General features: G+C 42.2%; 1 protein-coding gene across 1 annotated transcript in view; it reads right to left on the bottom strand.

The window, feature by feature from the left end:
- LOC146776045 (fatty acyl-CoA hydrolase precursor, medium chain-like) overlaps nt 1–24,094 on the bottom strand; it is a 449,703-nt gene that overhangs the window by 343,502 nt on the left and 82,107 nt on the right. The window contains exon 5 of the mRNA XM_085639114.1: nt 15,835–15,968. Within this exon, the coding sequence (XP_085495240.1) occupies nt 15,835–15,968 (134 nt within the window). The remainder of the gene's footprint in view (nt 1–15,834; nt 15,969–24,094) is intronic.

Raw genomic sequence — 24,094 nt, 5'->3', positions numbered from 1 at the left:
CATCCGCTGAAACGCGTCTGCCAGGAGCAGTCTCTGAGGACATTGTTTTCTCTTTATTGTGCGTACTGGTGGCATTAAACTTACCGCTGAGCAACTCCAGCATGTGTCTGACCCGTTTTTGATGTAAAGCGGGACTGGTGGTGTATATATATATATATATATATATATATATATATATATATATATATATATATATATATATATATATTCACTTAAAAAACCATAGGTTTCACACATGTTATAGTTAGGTGGAGATTTCACTCGTAAAAAACCAATGAAATTCCCCCGTTATAGTTAGTTGAGATAACTATAACTCGCACGCCCGCAATCCTCTGCTCATTACGTCACATATTACATCACTCATGACATGGTCAGTGGCATCACTGATGACATCACTGATGACATCATCCTTGTGATAGAGTGGCGGTCGCGCGAGTTATAGTTATCTCAACTAACTATAACGGGGAAATTTCATTGGTTTTTTACGAGTGAAATATCCACCTAACTATAACATGTGTGAAACCTATGGTTTTTTAAGTGAATTTGCAAGGTTTTTTAAATGCTAATTCCTAACTATAACGTGTGTGAAACCTATGGTTTTTTTCAGTGAATTTGTACGTTTTTTTAAATGCTAAGTTATGTATGTATTATTATTTTTTTTATATATTTATTTTACAATAAACTAAGTATTAAAAACAATTTTTGGGGGTTTTTCACCGTGCGCGCACCCCGCGATTTTTAAAAAAAATTTTTTTAAAAAAATTTAAAAAAACAAAATTCTGCCTTCGGGGTCCTTCAGGGACCCCCTGACAAAGGCTAGGGGGTCAGGAACTCTCTACCCTGCCCCCTTTTCACGTTCACCACCTTCCTTTTTCACTCTCTCACTGAAAACAAACAAAATGGCGGCGGACACTTCCTGATTTCGACCGATTCGAACGTTGACTAACATGTAACCACCAATCAGAATGACGCTCGCGCACGTTAGGGTGCTCGCACGGTGCTCGCACGGTGCGCGCACGCTGCACGGCTATAGATATGTATATGCTTTTAAATGCTATTTTCTCAGGAACCACTGAACAGATTGACACCAGACCTGCAAAAGGCACTTCCCTGACCTGAGGACTACTTCTCTGCCAAATTTCAAGTAATTCTGTTCAGCCGTTCGGGCTGTACCTTCGACTAAAGGTCCTATGGAAAAATGCAAGGGGAAAACGCATTTTGGGACCCCCCCTTTTTTCTCAGCCCCTGCTTGACGAATCACCCCGAGACTTTCAGGGTAGGAGCTGAGCAGAGCGCCCCATTAGTTTTGAAAATTTCGCAAGGATTTGTCAACCGGCGCCAAAGTTATTCAAAATAGAATTTTGAGATTTCCTATGGAAACACGGTCCTAACTATAACTATCTACTGGCGACCGCCAGTAGATAATATAAATGTATATATATATATATATATATTCACAGAAAAAACCATAGGTTTCAGGCACGTTATAGTTAGGAATTAGCATTTAAAAAACCTAGTTAGCTGGACTTTTCACTTGTACAAAACCATTGAAATTCCCCCGTTATAGTTAGTTCAGCTAACTATAACTCGCGCGCCCGCAATGCACTGCTGATGACGTCACATATTACATCACTCATGACATGGTCAGTGACATCACTCATGACATCACTGATGACATCTCAAATGACATCACTGATGACATCACTGATGACATTATCCAGTGAATGTGTGTTTTTCTGAAAATTAAATATGTTTTATATATGTATATCTCAAGGTCGATGGAAGAATAAATGGGTATATAAGTGTCTAAATGGATGATTTGTTTTTGAAAAATTGATTGTGTAACTGACTGATTAAGTGTATCATAGTGAATACATGGCTTAGTGAGTAATGTTTAAATATGTAAATATCTGTATCAGTCTCTCACTTTGTGTATAAGTGGCTGCATGGGTTGGTGAGTAGCTACATGGGTGTCTATATAGGTTATTAGTTGTTTTTTTGAGTATCAGTCTGAGTGTCTGCATTGTTCGGTGGGGGGTATTACGTAGTGCATAGGTACATGAATGAGTGACTCACTGTTTGTATGTGTTGAAGACAGCATGTGTGCAGGACTGTATGGGTGGATGAGTGTGTGTATAGGTGTGTTAGTGAGTGAATGACTGTCTCAATAGTGTCTTTATGAGTAACTACATATGTTTTAAACTAGAATATGTGACTATTGGTGTATATAAGTGAGTATATATGAGAGCGAGAGATTGTATGAATAAGTAAGTATAAGTATGTGTTTCTATAAGTGATTGTTTAAAAGACTAAGTATGTGTACGTTTCCGTAGAAGTAAGTGTGGTGGTGTGTGTATAACTGTATATGCAAGTAAATGTATGTTTGATTCTTTATTAGCATGAGTGACTATGTGTGTGAGTAACTCTATGGATGAGTGGCATTGTGTAACAGGATGTATAGGTGTATGAGTGCATATGATGAGTGAGTACATGTATGAGTGACTGTAGAGGACTGTTGGTGAATGAGTGGATGTGTATGTGTGGATCTTAGAATTACTGAAGAGGTTGTTGTAACTGGTAATGGTATGTCCATTGTTTTGAAAATTGTAGTCTCTATTTTTGAATGTGTGTATCAAAGGTCATATTAGGGTGAGAGGAGGTCTGCCACTCTATCACAAGGATGATGTCATCAGTGATGTCATTTGAGATGTCATCAGTGATGTCATGAGTGATGTCACTGACCATGTCATGAGTGATGTAATATGTGACGTCATCAGCAGTGCATTGCGGGCGCGCGAGTTATAGTTAGCTGAACTAACTATAACGGGGGAATTTCAATGGTTTTGTACAAGTGAAAAGTCCAGCTAACTAGGTTTTTTAAATGCTAATTCCTAACTATAACGTGCCTGAAACCTATGTTTTTTTCTGTGAATTTCAAAGGTTTTTTAAATGCTAATTTCTAACTATGCGTACAGAGATAGGACATGTGAAGAAAGAAGAAAAAGGGACAGAAAGAAATGCAGAAAGAAGCAACAGAAGTCCTCAAAGACGAAGAAAAGTGCAGGAAGAAGGATAACGTGCAGAAAGAACAAAAAGAAGAGCAGAAAGAAGCCTTGTTGCAAAATCATCCTGTACCCTCAACTTTTTCAGACGGACACTGGTGGTAACTGAGTCTGACTAACCAGTCCTAGAGCCAGTGCTATGTTAAAAGACACTTAGAATACAGTGAAAACACCTACATACACTAGGGAACACTATGCGTTGGGGTCCCCCTGTGATTAGCATGACCTCCTCTGTAAGCCCCTAGTATATAATAGGGCAGGGGGATTAAAACTACCTCTTAAAAACAGGCCACAGGGCGTTTTTGCCCACGTTAACTCAGGCCCCGTCCCCTTCCTTCACCACTGTGTAAACACGCCCTGTGTCTGTTTTTAGTTGGGAGATTAAGTTCATTTGAATCCTGAGGGTCCCTAGGGTCCAACTAGCCCACTAGGTACCTCCAGTAAGTTCCACAGAGCTGCATTGCAGAGAGGTGTAAAAAGTGGCACGGCCTGGACCACCTCTCTGCAATGCAGCTCAGTGGCGCTTACTGGAAGCACTTGGTGGGCTAGTTAGCCCCCAGGGGCCCTCAGTATTGAAGGGAAATTATATCCCCAATTTAAAACGTGCCATAGTGCGTGTTTGCACACGTCACCTCAGGCCCTGTCCCCTCCCTTCACCACTGTGTAAACGCGCCCTGTGGCTGTTCTAAGTTGAGAGATTAAGTCCCCTTGAATCCTAAGGGTCCCTAGGGTCAAACTAGACCACTAGGTACCTCCAGTAAACGCCACAGAGCTGCGTTGCAGAGAGGTGTAAAAAGGGGCTTGGCCTCAGAACACCTGTCTGCAGCGCAGCTCCCTGGCACATACTGGAGATGCCTGTTGGACTAGTTGGCCCTCAGGGACCCTCAGTATTGAAGAGGAATTAAATCCCCAACTTACAACTCACCGGGGGGCACGTTTGCAGAGTGCTGCAAGGAGGGGGCGTCGCCTCCGGCACGATGCCAGTCTTTTATTTATTTTCATTTTTTAAGAAGGGGGGCTGTGTGGTTCCCCTTCTTATTCTAATTTATTGGCCCTGATGACCCCATCCCCCAGGGCCTGTCTCCTAATTATATTTTTTTGACCCCAATCCCCAGGGCCGGCCACTGTTTTTTATTATTTCATAAAAATATATATTTATAGACACACCTAGGACATGCTGGACAAACCGTACGTACCTATCACCATGACGATTTGCGTGATATTCATTAAAAGGCGACTATGCATACAATGAATCCACGTGGAATGTATTTACACCACTAGTGAAGCTCTGACATGTCTGATGCCCTACCGTGCCTAATCCCGGTAGACACCCTTGTCGTTTATTTATACAAACATGGGTAGCTATTGACGGGCACATTTAATACACATGCACACCAAGCCATTCAAAGGGGATTCGACAAAAATTCGACCAAAACTATGCAAGAAACCCCCCTCACGGTTAATAAAACACACATCCACTGTCGGATGTGTAATACTTTTTATTTTACTCTCTGGAAAGGGGACGAACATCACTTGAGAGTCACAGCGCGCTCCTGGCAGAGCCCAATGCTGTGTTACACCCACCATTGCCTGCTGAGTGCCACACACCTCTGTGTTGTATTCCACTAGCTAGTGAATGTGCTATGACACTCTCTAGCCCATGTGCACTGTAACACCACCCCGTGAATATGTCATGCCACACTTGCCTTTGCACGGGTTATATTGCCCCATCTAACGTGCCTTCCTCAATGCCTATGTTATAACGCACAGTGCTATGCCATACATATTTCAATCTGGGATCCATATCTTTGTCACAGTGCATATGCAACGTTACACTCCCCAGCACATATTTTATATTCCAACTTTAGAGACTAGTTAGGTTACACAACACTGCCCTGTGCATATTACACTCCAAGGCGCATATCGCATAGCACGCGCTAGTGCCTGTGCTATCTCGCGCTCTCCAATGAATCTGTAATTGCGCACAATGTATTGCATATTTTATTTCACGCCCGGTTCATCTTATATCACACTTTTTGGTGCATAGTTTATACCATACACTATATCTAGTTTTCATTTTCAATCGTGCTCTCAGGACTATGTTCTATATAACACTGTGTTCACCTACCCTTTTCACGGGCATTACATTTTGCGATAGGGGGTGGAGGGTCAGGGGGTGTTTCTGCCTAGTGAGCCCGGAGTCACAGTCACAAACGTCCTCTTCTTCCTGAATAAAAGTGAGATTATGCTGCATACTTGTTCATATTTTAAGTAGTTCGCACAGACACACGTTTTAAAAACAATAAAGTTCCTAATACCCGCCTTCTCTGAACAGTTAGCTTGCTGCCCCATCCCCCTCCTCCCTATCCTCTGTTGTGTGAATCCATGGACTAGCCTCCTCTCTCCTGCCATGCATGGTCTGATGTGCTGCCACTGCCCTCAATTTAGTATGATGTACCAGTCCACTCCTCCTGCCCTCCATTGCCCAATTCTATGCCTCATTATTGACCTCCTGCTTAAACTCTGTGCTTAGCTTGCTGCCCCTATTCTCCTTCCCCCTGCCCTCCGATGTCTTTGTGCATGCTCCTGCTCCATCCTTTTTGCCCACCATGTTCCATGGACCTGCCACTCCTATCTACTCTGAGTGTTCTGTTGAGCTGCCACTCCCCTCCCACCTGCCTAGCATTGTCAGATGACTGTAACCTGTCCCTGCCACCTCCACCCTGCCTGTCCACATGCCATGCCCCTATCCTCTTCCTCCTGTCCTACATGGTCCATTGTACTGCCACACCCTTCTGCCCTCCCTGGTCTGTTGTGCTGCAACTGCTCCTCCTGCCTGCCCCATGGGGTCTGTTGTGAGGCCCCTTCCCCTGAACTTTCTTGTCTGTGCACAGGTCCTGATCCTCCCTTCTATCCTCCATCGTCCTTTGTGCATGCCCCTGCACCCTCCTTCTTGCCCATCATAGCCATTGTGCTGCCACTAACCCTCCCACTTGCCATGCATGGTCTTCTGTGCTACCATGGCCCCTCCCACCTTCCCTGTGTGATCAGTTAGCTGCCCCTGACCCCTCCCACCTTCCCTCCATGGTCTGTGTGTATGCCATCCCAGTCTCAGTGTTGCTCTTCATGGTGTGTCTTGCTTCTAGTGCCCATCCTGCCTGACCTCCATGGCTATCTTGCTGCTCCTGCCCTGCCCCCTTGCCCCCAGCCCTCTGTTTACATGTGCAGACCCCTACTCCCTCCCTCCTGGCTTGTCTGTTCCATTGTAATGCCCCTGATCCGTCCCTCCTGCCCTTTATGGTCTGTTATGCTGCAGCTTTCTCTCCTGTCTGTCCATTATGGTCAGCTAGCTACCATTGCCTCTTGCCCCTCTGTTCTCTGTTGTCCATGTGCATGGTCCTGTCCCCTCCCTCTTGCTTTCTATGGATTGTTGTGCTGCACTCCCGTCCCGCATGCCCTGTGTGGTGTATTGTGCTGCTGCAAACCCTGATGCCTGCCCTGCAGGGTCAGTTTGGTGCACCTCTCCATGTCCCTCCTGTCCTCTGTTATCCAACTCCATGTCCCTACCCCATTTCCTTCCATGATCCAATGTACCATACTTGCGAACATTTTGAACTTGGTAAGAGGGAGATTTTGAAAAAAAAACTGGGGTATTGATTTTCCCCTTTGAGTTACATTGAAAAAGAGGAGATTGTAGACAGGACACAGATCAAATAAAGCTCGTTTGAGCTTAAAAACATTGGACGTTTCCTGGCTGAATCGGGTCTGTTGGCATGTATGGTTGTACTACCATTGCCTCTTCCTTCTGCCCACAATAGTCTATTACATTGCCACAGCCTCTCTTGCAAGTCCTGTATTGTTGGTTTGTTGCCCCTGCCCCCCTTTCCACTTCCCTCCATAGTCTGTTGTGCTGCCACGGCCCTTCCTGCCTGCTCAGTGTGGTTAAATTGTTGCCTTTGCACCCTCCTACCTGCCTTCAATTTTCAGAGTCCGTGCCCCTGGCCTCTGCCTCTCAACAGTATCCTAATGAACAACTAGATTGCTAACATTCTATATTTATTACAAAAGTGTGGAACGCCTGACGTCATCTTGATGTAATCAAAACTGTAATACCTAGAGCATTTCCTTTGGAAATTACATATATGAGAGGGTCTTATTTGCATAAAAATTATGGTTAGTGCTCTAAAAGACTAAAATAAGGACATATTTTCTGAGTTTTCAAATAGCGACAAAGCACTTTTAAATTATTTGTTATCTTTATGTTTTTTTATCCAGTTGACCACTTGATTAAATGTTGCACTTAGGGGAGAGGATGTGGTGTTACTTCCAGAACTGCAGACTTTGCAACTGGGGAACCAGGTTGGAGTTTCTGCTTCAGCTCGACATTCTGTGATTCTGGTCAAATCACTTAGTCTCCCCATGTCTACAACCAAAATGAATTTGTTCTTGTGTGATTTAACCAATGCTCATGTAAAGCACTCCAATACCTGACAAGTCTGCACTATATAACACTGCAAAAACACAAAATAATAAGTGTTTTGCACACTTCTGTCATTGGGCTATATTTGGGCTACATCTGGGTGATTTTGGGCTACATTTGGGCTCTTTTGTCTCCGGTGGTCATCTTGGGAGATTTATTTGTTATGAACCCCCTCATTGTGTTCCTTTTTAAATTAAATGTTTTAAGTGTTACCAGTTTATTCCAATCAAGATGGCTTCAGGTGTGCCATACTTTTGTCATAATGAAGACAGTAAGCGCTCTAGTTGTTTTTAAGAACACTCTGGGACATTCTGTCATTGGGCTATACTTGGGCTACATCTGGGTGATATTTGGGCTACATTTGGGCTCTTTTGTCTCTGGTGGCCATCTTGGGAGACTTATTTGTTATGAAGTTTCCTAATTTCCTCATTTACTGCAGTCTCCTCAGTAGGAAATACTTTCAGTTTTTTACTTTGATTCCATCAAGAAGGCATTCAGATGTGTCTCACATTTGCCATAAATTCAGAATGTTAGCACTCTTTTTGCTCATTAGATTACTGTAGTAAAGCTACTGCTCACCAGGGAAAACTGCTGCTGGTATTGAAAGTGCATGTTTCAGTCTGCATGTCAGAATTTTTTAATGAAATAGAAGAGGATTTGAGAAGTCACTCAAAATGTGCCCTAATTTTTCTTTCTGCAGCACTAATCATACTTTTTATGGAAAAATGAACCCCCTCATTTTGTTCCTTTTTAAATTAAATGTTTTAAGAGTTACCACTTTAATCCAAGCAAGATGGCTTCAGGAGTGCCATATGTTTATCATAAGTAGGACTGTTAGCGCTCTAGTTGTTCTTTGGACACTCTGGGAAGCTGCAGTAGAACACAAAGGAATCAACTGACAGTCTCTGCCCTTGTTGGATGTACATGTTTTACTGAGAATGTCAGACTTCATTCTCACATGACTGAGAAAGATAATGTGAATTTACAGAAAATAAGCTCTCAGTTTAGCTTATAGATCACCTTCCAAACCTTGGTGGGAAAAGCATGAGAAAATATTTTTCTCTCAATCATGATATCCCAGCAGAAGGCTTTGTCACATGGTGAAATCACCTTAGAACATACCACAATTACTAAAATGAGTATGGTACCATCAACAAATGATTTATAACGTAACTAAAGTCTTAAAACCTTCTATTAACTGCAGTGCTTTTTAATGAGGTGCTATCATGTATATTGGTCCCAAGATGGCTGCCAACACTTCTTGGATGAAGTGCTGACAGCCAATCAGATCTCAGGATGAGATGTGTGGTTAGGCTCCGCCCACATATATATATGATTTTACTTTTGATTTTCTCAGGAACTACTGAACAGATTGACACCAGACCTGCAAAAGGCACTTCCCTGACCTGAGGACTACCACATTGCCAAATTTCAAGTAATTCTGTTCAGCCGTTCGGGCTGTACCTTGGACTAAAGGTCCCTATGGAAAATTGCATGGGGAAAATGCGTTTTGGAACCCCCCCTTTTTTCTCAGCCCCCGCTTGACGAATCCACCCGAGACTTTCAGGGTAGGAGCGGAGCGGAGCGCCCCACCTATTTTGAAAATTTCGCGAGGATTCGTCAACCCGCGCCAAAGTTATTCCAAATAGAATGTTGCGGATTTCCTATGGAAACACGGTCCTAACTATAACTATCTACTGGCGGCCGCCAGTAGATAATATAAATATATATATATACATATATATATATATATATATATATATATATTCACTGAAAAAACGATAGGTTTCACACATGTTATAGTTAGCTGGACATTTTACTGATAAAAAACCAATGAAATTCCCCCGTTATAGTTACTGTAGGCAACTATAACTCACGCGACCGTAATCCTCTGCTGATGCTAATACTGTATTTAGACACTTATTTGCCCATGTCTTCTTCAATTAAATTTTAGCTATACATATATTACAAATATTTTTTTTTCATAAAGACACATATGTCATCAGCAGAGGATTACGGACCGATGGTTTTTTCAGTGAATTTGCAAGGTTTTTTAAATGCTAATTCCTAACTATAACGTGTGTGAAACCTATGGTTTTTTCAGTGAATTTGTACGGTTTTTTAAATGCTAAGTTACTTTACGCCATTTGTGGCGTGCGCGCCCACTTAACGCAGTTCGTTCCGTGCGCGCACAGTGCGCTTCACGCACAGTGCGCGCACAGTAAGCACGCGGTGCGCTTCGTGCACCGCGCGCCCACTTTACGCAGTTAGTGCCGTGCACGCACGGTGGGCACGCGGTGCGCTACGCGCACCGCGTGCCCACGTTACGCTACATGGGCCATGTGCGCACGATGCGCTTCGCGCACCGTGCGCACATGGAGGACATATGATGCACTTCGTTTTGAAAGGTAATATTTTAATTTTTCGTAAGTTTTATAAGCCATGCACAAATGGTGCCCTTCGGGCACCATTTGCACACGGGGTGGAGAGAGTGTGGATAATTTTTTCTTTTATTATTTTTTTTTAAAATATTAGAGTTTATCACACCTCTAATAAGCCATGCACAAGTGGTGGCCTTCGGCCACCAATTGCACACGGGGAGGGGAGAGTGTGGATAGTTTTTTTTTTTTTATTATTTTTTACTTAGCTTAATCGGCGAAATTAGTGAAAAAATAAAAATTACATTTTTGGCCTTGGGGGATCTTTGGGGACTCCCTCAACATGGCTATGTGTGTGGGAGCTGTCTAAACAGCCCCTTTACATGTTTTTTGGCTTTATTTTAAAACCTAACTCTCGGTGCGAGAGAGAAAATGGCGGCCGCCGCTTCCTGGTTTCGACCGATTCGAATGTTTACTAAGATCTAAGGGCCAATCAGAATCGCGCTCGCGCACGCCACCATACGCGTACGGTAAGCGCACCGTAAGCGCACCGTACACTGGCTCAGATATATGTATATTGATTTAAAGGCTATTTTCTCAGAATCTACTGAACAGATTTACACCAAACCTACAAAAGGCACTTCCTTGACCTGAGGACTACCTCTCTGCCAAATTTCAAGTAATTCAGTTCAGCCGTTCGGGCTGTAGCTCGGACTAAAGGTCCTATGGAAAAATGCATGGGAAAAACGCGTTTTGGGACCCCCCTTTTATCTCAGCCCCCACTTGATGAATCCCCCCGAGACTTTCAGGGTAGGAGCGGAGCGTAGCGCCCCATTAGTTTTGAAAATTTCGCGAGGATTCGTCGACCGGCGCCAAAGTTATTCCAAATAGAATGTTACGGTTTTCCTATGGAAAGAGGGTCCTAACTATAACTACCTACTGGTGACCGCCAGTAGGTAATATATGTATATATATATATATATATATATATATATATATACATATATATATTACCTACTGGCGGTCGCCAGTTGGTAGTTATAGTTAGGACCTATTTTCCATAGGAAATCCGCAACATTCTATTCCCAATAAGTCTGGCGCCGGTTGAGGAATCCTCGCGAAATTTTCCAAATTTTTGGCCAGCTCCGCTCCGCTCCTACCCTGAAAGTTTTGCAGTGATCCGTCAAGCGGGGGATGTCAAAAAAGGGGGGACCCAAAACGTGTTTTCCCCATGCAATTTCCCATAGGATTTGTTGTCGCAGCTACAGCCCGAACCGCTGAACGGAATGACACCAAATTTGGCAAAGAGGTAGTCCCCAGTTCGGACTCGTGCCTTTTGCATATATGGTGTGAGTCCGTTCAGTAGTTCCTGAGAAAATTGGAGTTAAAAGTACATATATATCTATGGCCTTGGAGGATACGCGCACCCTACCCGCACCGTAAGCGCACCCTCCCCGAACCAAGCTCACCCTCCGATCGCACGCTGAATGCTAATTGGCTGTCGAGTGTCTCTCTACATTCGAAATCAGGAACTGTTGGCGGCCATTTTCTGCCTCGGTAGAAGCGAGGCTGAAGAAGCAAGGGGAAAAAGTGTGTAAAACATACAAAGGTGGCAGAGTGGAAATACTCTAACCCTCTAGAGGTGCTTAGTAGGTCCCCGAAGCACCCCCTGGGGCCCTTTTTAAAAAAAAAAAAATACGGCAAAATGCGCGCACGGTGCGCGCATCCTATCGCGTTGGATGCACGGATCCTCTCGCGGTGGGTTCGCGGATCCAAGGGAAAAAAAATGAAATTGTTGGGAGATAAAGATTACCATGCGTGGACGCTATCGCGTAGGAATCGTGAACGGTGCGCTTAGGGTGCGCGGATCCAAACACATTTAAGAAAATATATATAAAATAAAGTTTTGCACATATAGTTCAGATAATATTTTGAAAAATATAAAAAAATATGTTTGAAAAAGCAATTAACTTCAAATAATATTTTTTAATTTTTAAAAGAATTAATTGAAAAAATAAGTTTAAAAAATGGTGATAAAAAATTCAATAAAAAAAATTTATGAATTTGACACACTGAATTAGAAAAATATACAAATCCAATCGAAATCATTAAACATGACATCTTCTGAGATAAGTTAAAGATAGGAATTAGCATTTAAAAAACCTTTGAAATTCACTGAAAAAACCATAGGTTTCAGGCACGTTATAGTTAGGAATGGGCATTTAAATAACCTTTGAAATTCACTGAAAAAACCAATGGTTTCAGGCACGTTATAGTTAGGAATTGGCATTTAAAAAACCTTTGAAATTCACTGAAAAAACCAATGGTTTCAGGCACGTTATAGTTAGGAATTGGCATTTAAAAAATCTTAGAAATTCACTGAAAAAACCAAAGGTTTCAGGGGTGTTATAGTTAGCTGGACATTTCCCTCATACAAAACCCTAGAAATTCCCCTGTTATAGTAAGTTCAGCTAACTATAACTCGCGCCCCCGCAATGCACTGCTGATGACGTCAGATATTACATCACTCATGACATGGTCAGTGACATCACTGATGACATCACTGATGACATCTCAAATGACATCACTGATGACGTCATCCATGTGATAACTTAGTGCATCTTCTCACACCCTAATATAACCTTTGATGCACCGACTCAAAATTTCAGATGGCCATTTTGACAACCATAGATACTCCAATACCAATAACTACTCACCCACTCATTGACTTTTAGGTCTACATACATGTCAACTCACTCACCTCTACAGTCACTCATACTTACAGTCACTCTGTGCATTTATACACCTATATAGACACTCACACACCGCCAATCATCCATTGAGGTACTGACACATCTAGTCAGTAATGCAAATAATTAATCAAAGTAAAATTTACTCACCTATACAGTTAAAAACACTCAAGTTCACTTACTCATAAAAATACTAACAAATTCTGTGTCTTCCTGCAGAAAAAAGCAAACAGCACATGACACAGATATCCTTGCACTATGGCGCATACAGCGACTCCCAAAATCACACACTCTCACATATAGATAGTTATATACCCTTACACACATATACACTGCGTTTCACATATGTAGTTACTGACACATGTACAACTGAGATATACATTCAATCACTAACACACCCATACATACACTCACCCAACCATACAGTGCATCACAGATGCACTTTTAAAACCATGCACCCACTGAATCATCCACTCACACATCTAGTCACAGAGTCACACACACCCTACCCACACAAACACTCAGGCACCCATACTGATACTCAGACAACCAATCAATAACCCATATAGACACTCATATAGCTATTCACAAAACCATGCAGCCACTTATACACCAACACACAGACACATACAGACATTCACACAGTTTAGTCACTAGTCTGCAGTAAGATACATTTAATGACTCACTTATAGAGTCAGTTACGCACCTAGAAAACCATCCATTCACACACTTGTACACCCACTTATTTTTCAACAGGCCTTTCCCTATATATATTAAACATATTAAAACTGTTCAGAAACACATACTCAATGGGTGATGTCATCAGTGATGTCATCAGTGATGTCATTTGAGATGTCATCAGTGATGTCATCAGTGATGTCACTGACCATGTCATGAGTGATGTAATATGTGACGTCATCAGCAGTGCATTGCGGGGGCGCGAGTTATAGTTAGCTGAACTAACTATAGCAGGGGAATTTCTAGGGTTTTGTACGAGGGAAATGTCCAGCTAACTATAACGCCCCTGAAACCTATGGTTTTTTCAGTGAATATATATAAATATATATACAACAATATATACAAAACTATTGTCTCTCTAAATGATCCTTTTATTGGGCTTATAATACACGCTGTTTATACCTTTTAGGTATCCCCTGGCTGTTTTGTGATCTTGTGGTATCTGGAAAGGTCCTGAGGAATGTGGTCTAACTACCTTTTATTTGCCACCGAATCGCGCGTCGACCTTGGTTGTTCAGATCTTGCTGAACATATCTATCTCACATGGTCGTGGAGACCCTGCAACTCTATGTCTCCCCTTTACCGAGATATATATGCTTGCGTGAATGCTGTTTGAGTCAGGATGACTTTTGTTTGAGTATGTATGAATATTTGTTTGTATGTTCAATTGTCTACATTTGGGGTTATAAGTTCAACAGTGCACCTTACAATTTCTAGAGTTTTATGTAGTAGTTTTGTATATATTGATGTTTATATATATATATAAAAAATGTGTATTTGATTTTATATAAAACATGAGACAAATTAATGCCATTTTGATACATGTCCTTTCAATGTTAAAAAAGACGCTAACCATGTTAAAATCTATTTAATTCTAAAACAAATTCTGGTATGACTATATTGTTGTTTATCCCATACTGAAATTAACTTCATTTTGATGAAAGAAATATAGGTCGCGACGGAGCTCTTTATTGAATGTTTTGGTTTTCCCCCTTTCTCCCTTACCTAAAGAGGAGGTCCCCCTTTTTGCATGATATCAATATCTGCTACACAGCCACCTAAATTTAAATCTGAAGGCATGCTAAGACCTAACAAAAATGTATTGCATGATATGCATGGCATGAAGCACCACAAAACAACATTACATAGCAATATTTGCCATGTAATAAACAGAGCAAAAATTTGAATGCTAAACTTGCTACCATTTTGTATTTAGATCTCCCTTTAACTTGATGGAAAATGCTTGACTATTACTTTGGAACAGCTGTGATGGTGCAATGCTGCCTCCGGTGCGCCAAAGCCACGCAAGCGTTGCCGACCGTATTACGAGTTAAAAATGTGTAACTCGTAATACAGTGGCCGGTCCTTTGCTATTCCCAGGCAGTGCCTGGAAAATAGGCACCGCAATGGGAACAGCAAAAAAGTCCCAGCATGGCATGGACATGGGCGTCCATGCAGTGCTGGAACTTTGTGGGGGTACAGGCAATGGGGGCACACGTTGTGCCCTCCTGAATGTATTCCCACGGCGGGGTGTTCATAGGGGACACTGTAGGGCCCCCTTTGTTACTGCATCACCAGCCTTTTCATGGCGGGGTTCTGGCGTTAAAAGGCTGGTGGTCCAGGAATTGGTAATATGCTGAGCAGGACTGCGGCAGTCCCCACTCAGCATATTGCGTTGTGGTGCTCTTGCGCCACTCCTTGCCGCAGCCGACGGTCCACCACCACAATGACTTTAGAAGTCATAATACGGTGGACCGCCACTGCTGCGCCACCATGAGTCTGGTGGTCTTCCATTTGCCAGACTTGTAATCAGGCCTTAAGCTCTCTGTTTGGGCCTGCAATGTTTAGAAGCAGCCCATGGGTTTGCCCGTGTGAGAATGCATCTCTCCATTCCTTACTACATTTTAGGTTATTTTTCAATGATTTTGGATATATTTTGATTTATTTTTAAAACCTTTTTTGAGTCATTTAGTGTTCAGGCAACGTAGAATTTTATTGCTTTATTTTCAACTTCTAGATAACAGTGAGGTGTTTTTTAGGGTAAGTTCCTTTTTGTAGGCAGAAGTTAGAGCACGTAAATCTATGGAAGGATAACTGTCTCTCAGGTGTGTGCTTTAATGTTCTATGTCTGTTTATTCAGATGGACCCTTAGATGCTTTTGATATTAGAATTACTGGTTGTTGGTGGGTTATGTTGTCTTTTCTGCAGCTGTTATCTATTACATGTATTAGACACTTTAAAACTGTACATTGTGTATGCATTTTTTCATACTTCTTGGAACATTATTTTATTGTTTTATGTATGATGTATTTTGTAAATGCAACTTTCATAATTATAAAAACAAATGGAATAAAGGTTTTCAAACTGATACTGAAACTGAATGCCAAACTAATGATTTGTTATGGGATTTTAAAACCACATCTCACCTGAAATATCCAAGGGTGCCGAGTCGATACTGAATTGATACTACAACCACGTTTTCATAGGCGGATATAGGTGAGCCATCATACATCGAAGCCCCTCCCATAACTAAACCACCTCCATGAATAAAAACCATCACCTGAAAAAAAGAGCAAATATGCATCCTTAGAATGTTGGCTAAGTAGAATAAATTCAATCTGATGTATGCTCATACACAAATTCAGATCAAAGAGACTGCTATGTGTACATATACAAATCCTTTAATGACTGACTAAGAATTGCACTTACTTAAACAGCCACACTAGTAACCTATGTGGTTTAGTATTCCTAATTTCTGCCGTGAGCAAAGTATGATAAAGCAGATGAAATAGTTGTTCACATCATCTTCTGATCAATTTTCACAGTAAGGGATGCACTGTGCAGGTGGATAAAAGTGTTTCCCCTGTGGGCTGGAGGGGTGGGGGCCGGTTTTGTCACTGGGGGCTGGTTTTGCTGCATTGCTGCAATATCGGCCCCCTGTAACAAAAGCGGGAGCGGTGGTGCTTCTTACTAGTACCCCCCACCTGCTCCCAGAGCCAGTTGAGCAACAATCTGCCAGGGCTGGTTGCTGTTACCAGTCCGGCCCTACATGTGTTGGACCTGACAGCCTTACTGTGGTCCTCCCCCAATGATTTGTCAGACTCCCTCTATTGTTCTGTACTCGTTTCTGCTGGCGTTAGGACTCTGCACACTTTTCCACTGCTAACCAGTGCTAAATTGCTTGTTCTCTCTCCCGTAACCATGGTAACATTAGCTCATACCCAATTGACATATTTAATTTACTTATAAGTCCTAGTAAAAAGAACTACATGTGCCTATGGTCTGTAAATTAAATGCTACTAGTGAGCCTGCAACACTGATTGTGCCACCCACATAAGTGGCCTGCCATTGCAGGTTCTGTGTGTGCAGTTTACTGCCACTTCGACTTGGCATTTAAAACTACTTGCCAACCCTTAAATTCCCCTTTTATTACATATACATCACCCCTAAGGAAACCCTTGGTAACTCAGAGAGTAGGGTGGTATGTAAAAAAAGTTAGGACATGTACTTTTTAGGGTTTACCTGTATTAGTAGTGACAAACAGCTAAATTAGATTTTTCACTGCTGTGAGCCCTTCTCCTCTCATAGGCTAGCATTGGGAGTTCCTTAAAATCGCTTCAAGCTGTAATTCTTGATCAGAAAGGAGTAGCTTTTTCATGTGTCATATCTTTGGAATGGTAATGATAAATCCTCTTTAGTGGTGAAGTCAGATTTAGCATTACTATTTTAGAAATTCACTTTTAGAAAACAGACATTTCTCTGCTTTTAACAGATACCAAACCAGCACACCATTCTTACCTACCATAGGTGCTGTTCTTGCCTGGGAGAAAATTGACTCTTTTTGCATGGAAGTCACATGTCTGCTTTGAGATGCATTTTATGGACTGAACCTATTTTTATGTCCCAGTCGCACCTGCTTTCTCCATCTTCAGCTGTGTTCCCATTTGGTGTTCTTGTGTATTGGATATGATGGTACATTTTTTCATATGTTTGTTCATATATTTTTCAATCATCCATACTTCAGTGTCCTCTTAAAGAAATACCTGGCTGCATAGAAGCAGTGTGCAGTGGTGTTTTAATAGGCTGGAATCCCCATACATACATCATCATTATTTATTTATTTATTTTATTTATTTATGGGTTTTATATAGCGCCTGAATCACCCCATACGGGGTATCTCTGCGCTGAGACAGCCATTGACCACCAAGCAAGTGAGCTTAAAAAAGCTCTGTTTTCAGCAGTTTCCTGAAGACTAGAAAGTTGGTGCACTGACGTAGTTGTAGCGGGAGGAGATTCCAGTATCGTGGGGCAAGGTGAGAGAATGACTTCCCTCCCATCCGCGCCAGTTTGATACGGGGAGTAGATAAATATGCGAGATGGCTTGATCTTAACATTCTGGTAGGAGAATATCTGACTAATTTATGAGTCAGGTAGCCAGGACCTAAATTGTGTAAAGATTTAAAGACCATACAACAGATTTTAAACCTGATTCTCTTTCTAATAGGGAGCCAGTGAAGGTCATGGAGCAGAGGAGCTGAAGGGGTCCTGGGAAGTGCATTGTTGACCAAACGGGCTGCAGCGTTCTGAACAACCTGCAGTTTATTCAAGGATTTTTCTTTGGCTGCAATCAATAGAGCATTGCAGTAATCCAATCTACTGATAATCAACGATTGAACAATAGTTTTACGAGTGGTTAGAGGAAGAAAGGGACAAACCCTTCTCAAAATGCGAAGAGTGTGAAAGCAGGTACTGGCTGTTGTGTTTACATGATCTTCCAGAGTTAGATCCTGATCAATACGCACTCCTAGATCTTTTACTATATCTTTGGGGGATGGAGCAGAGCCTAGCTCCTCTGGCCACCAACTAGGGGACCATATTAGTTTGGCCTCTCCAAACAGCATTATTTCCGATTTATCAGTATTTAATTGAAGGAAATTCTCCCTCATCCAGTGTGCAATACCCTTCATTCCCTCTGAGAAGGTAACTTGAGTATGTGGATTTGATTTATCAAATGACAGCAAAAGTTGCGTGTCATCTGCATAGGATATGGGGAGGAATCCAAGCCTTCTGAGGTGTTCTGCCAAGGGGGTCACATAGATGTTGAATAATGTGGGGCTCAAACAAGAGCCCTGTGGAACGCCCTTGTTGATGTAGGTGGTTTGAGAACGATAGGAACCAAGAGTAACTGTTTGGGTCCTGTTTGTAAGGAAGTCGATTAACCAACTCAGCGCTTTACCCCCAACACCTATCTCCTTGAGGCGGGTAATAAGAACCTGATGGGATATGGTGTCGAAGGCAGCCGACAGGTCAAGCAGGACCAACATCACTGCTTGACCTTTGTCTGCTGCCATTCGAATATTGTCTATGACCTCCACCAACGTTGTTTCGGTGCTATGTTTTGGGTGGAATCCAGACTGTGATACATCTAGGCATTTGGTATCTTCTATAAATTCAGAGAGGTGTTTATTAACATGTTTTTCGAGAAGTTTGCTGTAGAGGGGGAGCAAAGAAATAGGTCGATAGTTGGTAATTTCCTCTGGTGACAACTTGCAATTTTTTTTTATGGGAACAACCTGAGCGGCTTTCCACTCGGTTGTGAGGACACCTTCATCCAGGGATTTATTGAGGATAGCGCAAATAGAGTTTGCAAGAGAGGTTGACAAAGTGGCAGCAATTTTAGCTGGCATAAGATCTGAGGGTGAGCCTGATTTAGTACTTTTTAGAAGAGCGTCAACTTCCTGATTGGTGCATATAGGGAAGGAGTCTAGTATTTGTAGTGGAATTTTGGTGGGGATTGAATTTATAAGCGGACTAGAACAGGGGGCGGAAGTTGAAGTAATTTTTTGGTAGATTTTTTCTATCTTCTGAACTAGATAATTTGCAATGTTATCACATAGAAGTTGTGTGGGGGCTACCTCAGTATTGCATGCAATGGGTTGGTGAATGTATTTAGTATTTGGTAAAGCATGCGGGAGGAGTTTTCAGCATTATCAATCTGAGTAGTAATATATAGTTTTCGAGCAAGCTTTAGATTTTTGTGATAGGCCTTCAATGCTTTTCTGAATAGAACTTTATCAGCTTGATTATGTGAGAGGCGCCAGGTACGTTCCAACTTTCTACATTGACATTTCTCTGTTTTCAGAGAGGATGAGTACCATGGAGTCTGTACCCGTTTGTTAGGGTTTAATTGAGATTTAGAAGGGGCTAGATCATTTATGACTGCCATAATGTAAGTATTCAAGGATACTAATTGTTCCTCTAAGCTGTCAGATTTATCGTAAAGTGGGGGAATGAAGGAATCCTGAAAGGATTGAGGAGTAATTTTATGCCATTGCCTAAATGTTCTTATGGATCTAGTTTTGGAACCTCCTAATGTTTGTTGACTCTGGACCGAAAAGTCTATCAGATGATGATCTGACCAATCAAGAGGGGTCGTTGTGTTATAGTAATTATTGACAATTTGAAGATGGGTACTGCTTTCTATGGTAGTTTTAAACCACACTTTTCATGGTGGGAGATCCCTACTTTTCCTCCCCGCTTGGCCCGCACAGACCTTATGGCAAACCTACATTGCTTCATCAATTTTTCTTCAATCTACCTGGATCTCCTGCCAGCTGTACATGAGCTCATCCCCTTTCCCCTTGTCTGCGTATTCTCTTAGTTCTCTCTGCACAAAGTCTGCATGAATGCTGTGATGGCCCTAAACATTTTACCTTGTGTCTTTATGACATTGTGTAGACTCAACATGGGCTCATTTACTCTCCAATTGTTCTGCACTGAACTCATGGCAATAATGTATCATCACAGGATCTAACTCCCCAGCCTACACTGAGCTCATTACCACACTCTGTCACCTATTCCCTCTTTCCTCTGTCTGCTGACCTCCTGTTGCCCCTGATTCACCTCACTTCCTCTTCTGTCAGTCTGCATAGACATGCCAGCAGACTTTCTTCATCCTATTGTCACTGAACAACATGGTCCACAAGGCATCCCAGTATTACCACATTGCATTTCCACTCTCTGTGAAAGATTTAATTACAGCAGTGTTTAATTTGCAAACAAAAAAAGCAGGAACTACATGCATCTTTCTCCTACTTCCCTACAGATCCTGTCTCATTGTCTTGCTGTTGTGGATTATTTTTCACGTCTGCTTTCTACTTTTATTACTATTTTGATACCTTTCTATTCATCCTTCTGTTTTCTGCTTCTCTCTCTTATTTTGGGGTACATTTTTATGAGCAGAGATTCCCTGTCCCCCAAAAATGAGGTCCAGAGCCCAACCCCTACAAACCACCTGCACAAATTAAGCACTGAATTGCATCCATTAATCTTCTTATTGCCCTTTTCCTGAGTCGTCAAACATTTCATCCTTCAGAGGGTCAGTGCAGCAGGTTATAGGGAAGGAGAGCTCTACAACATTGGAAATGCATTGGACGAGGTTCCAGATAAAGCTCCAAGTGGCAAGATTCATATTTCACAACCAGGGAAGTCCTCTCACCGGTCAGATACTTTTGGCACCTTCGTACAGTCAAGATTTTTACCTTTGGATTCCGTCTCTTTTACCAAAAGGTTAAATCCACCAGTGGGTCAAGGCTGCAGGCTGCTTCTGAAGAGGTCTCCTTGAAGCAGATACCTTCTCAGTGAGGGGCTGCTGAATAGGATTTGCTGCTGCAGAAAAGCGCAAGCCGAAGAAACCTGGTTTTTCAGCTCATCAGCATTGCGTCTTGGGCAGATCGGCTTGGCAGGATTGTCTTGTTTTTCCAGAAGTCTTCAAAGCCCCAAATTAACATCATTTTCCAGGGATGTTAAGGCACAGTCAAGGGTCCCAGGACTTCAGGGACAGCACTTGGGTATCAAAACAGTGTCCAGCAGCAAGGTCCAGGTCAGGTTGACTAGTGTTCTGAAGAAGATGTCTTGGGTTACCACATTTATGCCTCAAGCTAGTCCTGGGGAGGGGTGACTCCTGGCCCCTGCCTAACGAATAGGGTAAAGTTACCAGGGATAACATTATACACTTTTGCAGGGGTTCATGTGTGCCCTACTGCAGACAATCCCACAGTGGTTCTCTCTCACTAAATTCAAGATGGAGAAACCAATCTCTGCATGTGCAGAGGCTGTGTGCCCACTCAGATGTGTGACTAGGGTTTCTAGGTTTCACCACGTCCTTGGTCACCAGAGACTAGTTCTGGTGGCAGCTTTCCTTCTACTGGATTTGATTTCAGCCTGACTGGTAAGACAAAATAGGGACCTGTGCAGGTTTAATCTGACATCTGCTTTTGAGAGGGTAGTCCCTTTTGAAGTAAATTCGGTTCCGGGGTAATGCTCAAATGGTCTTCTTGTCAGAGGAACAAAACACCTTCCTACATGCAAACCATTGTCTCTGCTCAGGATGTAGGTTTTACTCCTCCGCAGGGCCTTCACCAACTGGGTGACAGTTGCAGGCTAATGCAAATTTTAACTTCCCCTTATAGGTTATTTGCCTCATTTCCCTTGATAATAACGAGTGCCAGCTAGAATGTGAGAGAGATGGGTGATACCCAAAGCCTTTTTTACTGTTGACCAGATTTCTTGACTTACCGTACACAAACACACCATATGGATTTTGTGCCACTTGTCTTCCTGACATCAGATGCAGAGTTCGGAAAGATCTCAGACCGTCTGTCACAGCCTGTTTAGTGTAATGTATTTGGCACTGGTATTTAAATTGGGTAAGTATGTATCTTGTAGAGATCAAAATTTCTCTTGATGCCATTATTGATTCCTACCTTAAATCTATAGGACCCACATCATTTTATCATGCGTGTATGAGGAGATGGAATATGTCCAGTGTGTTAACGATTATGTCTTTTATACTCAGGAAATTCTTATAACCCCGCCTCCCTCAAATCTAGTCTTGGTGACTTTTGCATCCAGTGTGGTGTGAGTGGGCTGAGAGGCCATGTTTGAAAGTACTGTTTTTGTCTTCACCTGAACGTTTTCTGGAGAGTGGAAAATGATTATGATTTAATTTTCACTGGACACTGCTGTTTCTGCAAAGGGGACTACATCCCCCATAACCACATGAGAGATAAAGAAAGAGCAAAGAGGAGGCGGGTCCCTCTCAGCAGCATCTGCACTATATAACTTCACCACGATCCCTGCTGTGCAGTACACTTTCCACAGGACACTGTTTTTTGCTACATTCCCCATATCCCCTTGAGGAAAGGAGGATAGGGAAGGAGAAGGTGGGTCTCTCCCATAAGCCTCTGTGCTAAGTAGCTCCACTATGATCCTCCTTGCTTGTCATAATATTTTTAACTCCAAATGGGTTCATTGGAGTTATGAAGAAATGGAAAACAGTGACAGGCCTTCTGGTGCTTCAAAAATAAAATTAAAAAGATGAACAAAGATTATGCAGAAAATTGCACTCTTAATGAGTTTGACAGTTTAATCAAAGAAATTGAGGCTTAATTACACAATAACTGCAATTAAAGAAACAAAGAAAATCCCCCAAAAGTGGCACAAATATTTGAGAAGAGACCCACGAGACAAGGCAGTAGAGCTACAGATATCACATCCTCCACGGCTGTCATTATGCACCATAATAATAAAACTATTGTTGCTAGACCTGACAACTTTAGGGTGGTCTTTCCTGTAACTTTTTGTCTTCCTCCTCCCCTTTTCTGAACTTGTTTTGCTGGTATTAGGTCTCTGTGCACTTTACCACTGAAAACCAGTGTTTAAGTGCTTGTCGTCTCTCTCCTAAACATGATAATATTGGCCCATACCCAACTGGCATATTTAATTTACTTATAAGTCCCTAGTCAAGTGCACTAAAAGTGCCCAGCACTAGTGCAAGGAATGGTACTAGTGGGGCTGCAGCACTGCTTGTGCCACCCACTTAAGTAGACCTCTAACCATGTCTCTGCCATTGCAGAGCCTGTGTGTACTGTTGACACTGCCATTTCAACCTTGCAAAATAAACCTTTTTCCTGACCAAACCTTCTCTTTTCATTCATATAAGCCAAGTTTATGGTAGGCCCTGGACAGCCCAGAGGGCCGGGTGCAATGTATTTAAAAGGCAGGACATGTACTTTTAAGTTTTACATATTCTGGTAGTGATAAACTCTTACATTTGTTTTTCATTACTGCAAGGCCTATACCTCCCATAGGATAACATTGGGATTTCTTTATTACATATTATAAGTGTAATTTCCAAATGGGAAGATGTAACTGATTCAAATTTGGTATCTCTGGAATCCTAATTTAAAATCCTAACTTATGGTGACGCCGAATTTTAAATTACTATTCTGAAAATTCCACCTTTTAGAGAGTTGGCATTTTCTTGCTTTAGCCATTTGGTGCCTATAGCCAGTCTCTGATCATATGACTGTGTGTAATTGGCAGTTGGGCTTTGTGTAGTCCTCCTTGACAGCTATACACAATGTGAGCTTAGGTGTGCATCAATGGGACATCTCTAGCAGGATCGAAGGGAGGAACTTGGCACAGCCTCCCTAACACCTGACTAGGCTGTGTCCTGACCACACACAAATGCTGTATACAGCCCTTGTAGTGAGTCTGGAGCTTGGGCTGGAAGGGAGGTCATCTGTTCACTTCAAAGGCATGTCTTTGATATCTCCTCCACTTCAAAAGCACTCCTCAATAAAAGATGAACGTCCTGAAGTTTGGACTCCCTGTGACCATAAG

This window comes from Triturus cristatus, chromosome 12 (assembly GCF_964204655.1).
Source record: "Triturus cristatus chromosome 12, aTriCri1.1, whole genome shotgun sequence".
Taxonomy (NCBI): Eukaryota; Metazoa; Chordata; class Amphibia; order Caudata; family Salamandridae; genus Triturus; species Triturus cristatus.
Note: the sequence above shows the minus strand (reverse complement) of the source record. Positions and strands in the feature narration are given on the sequence as shown.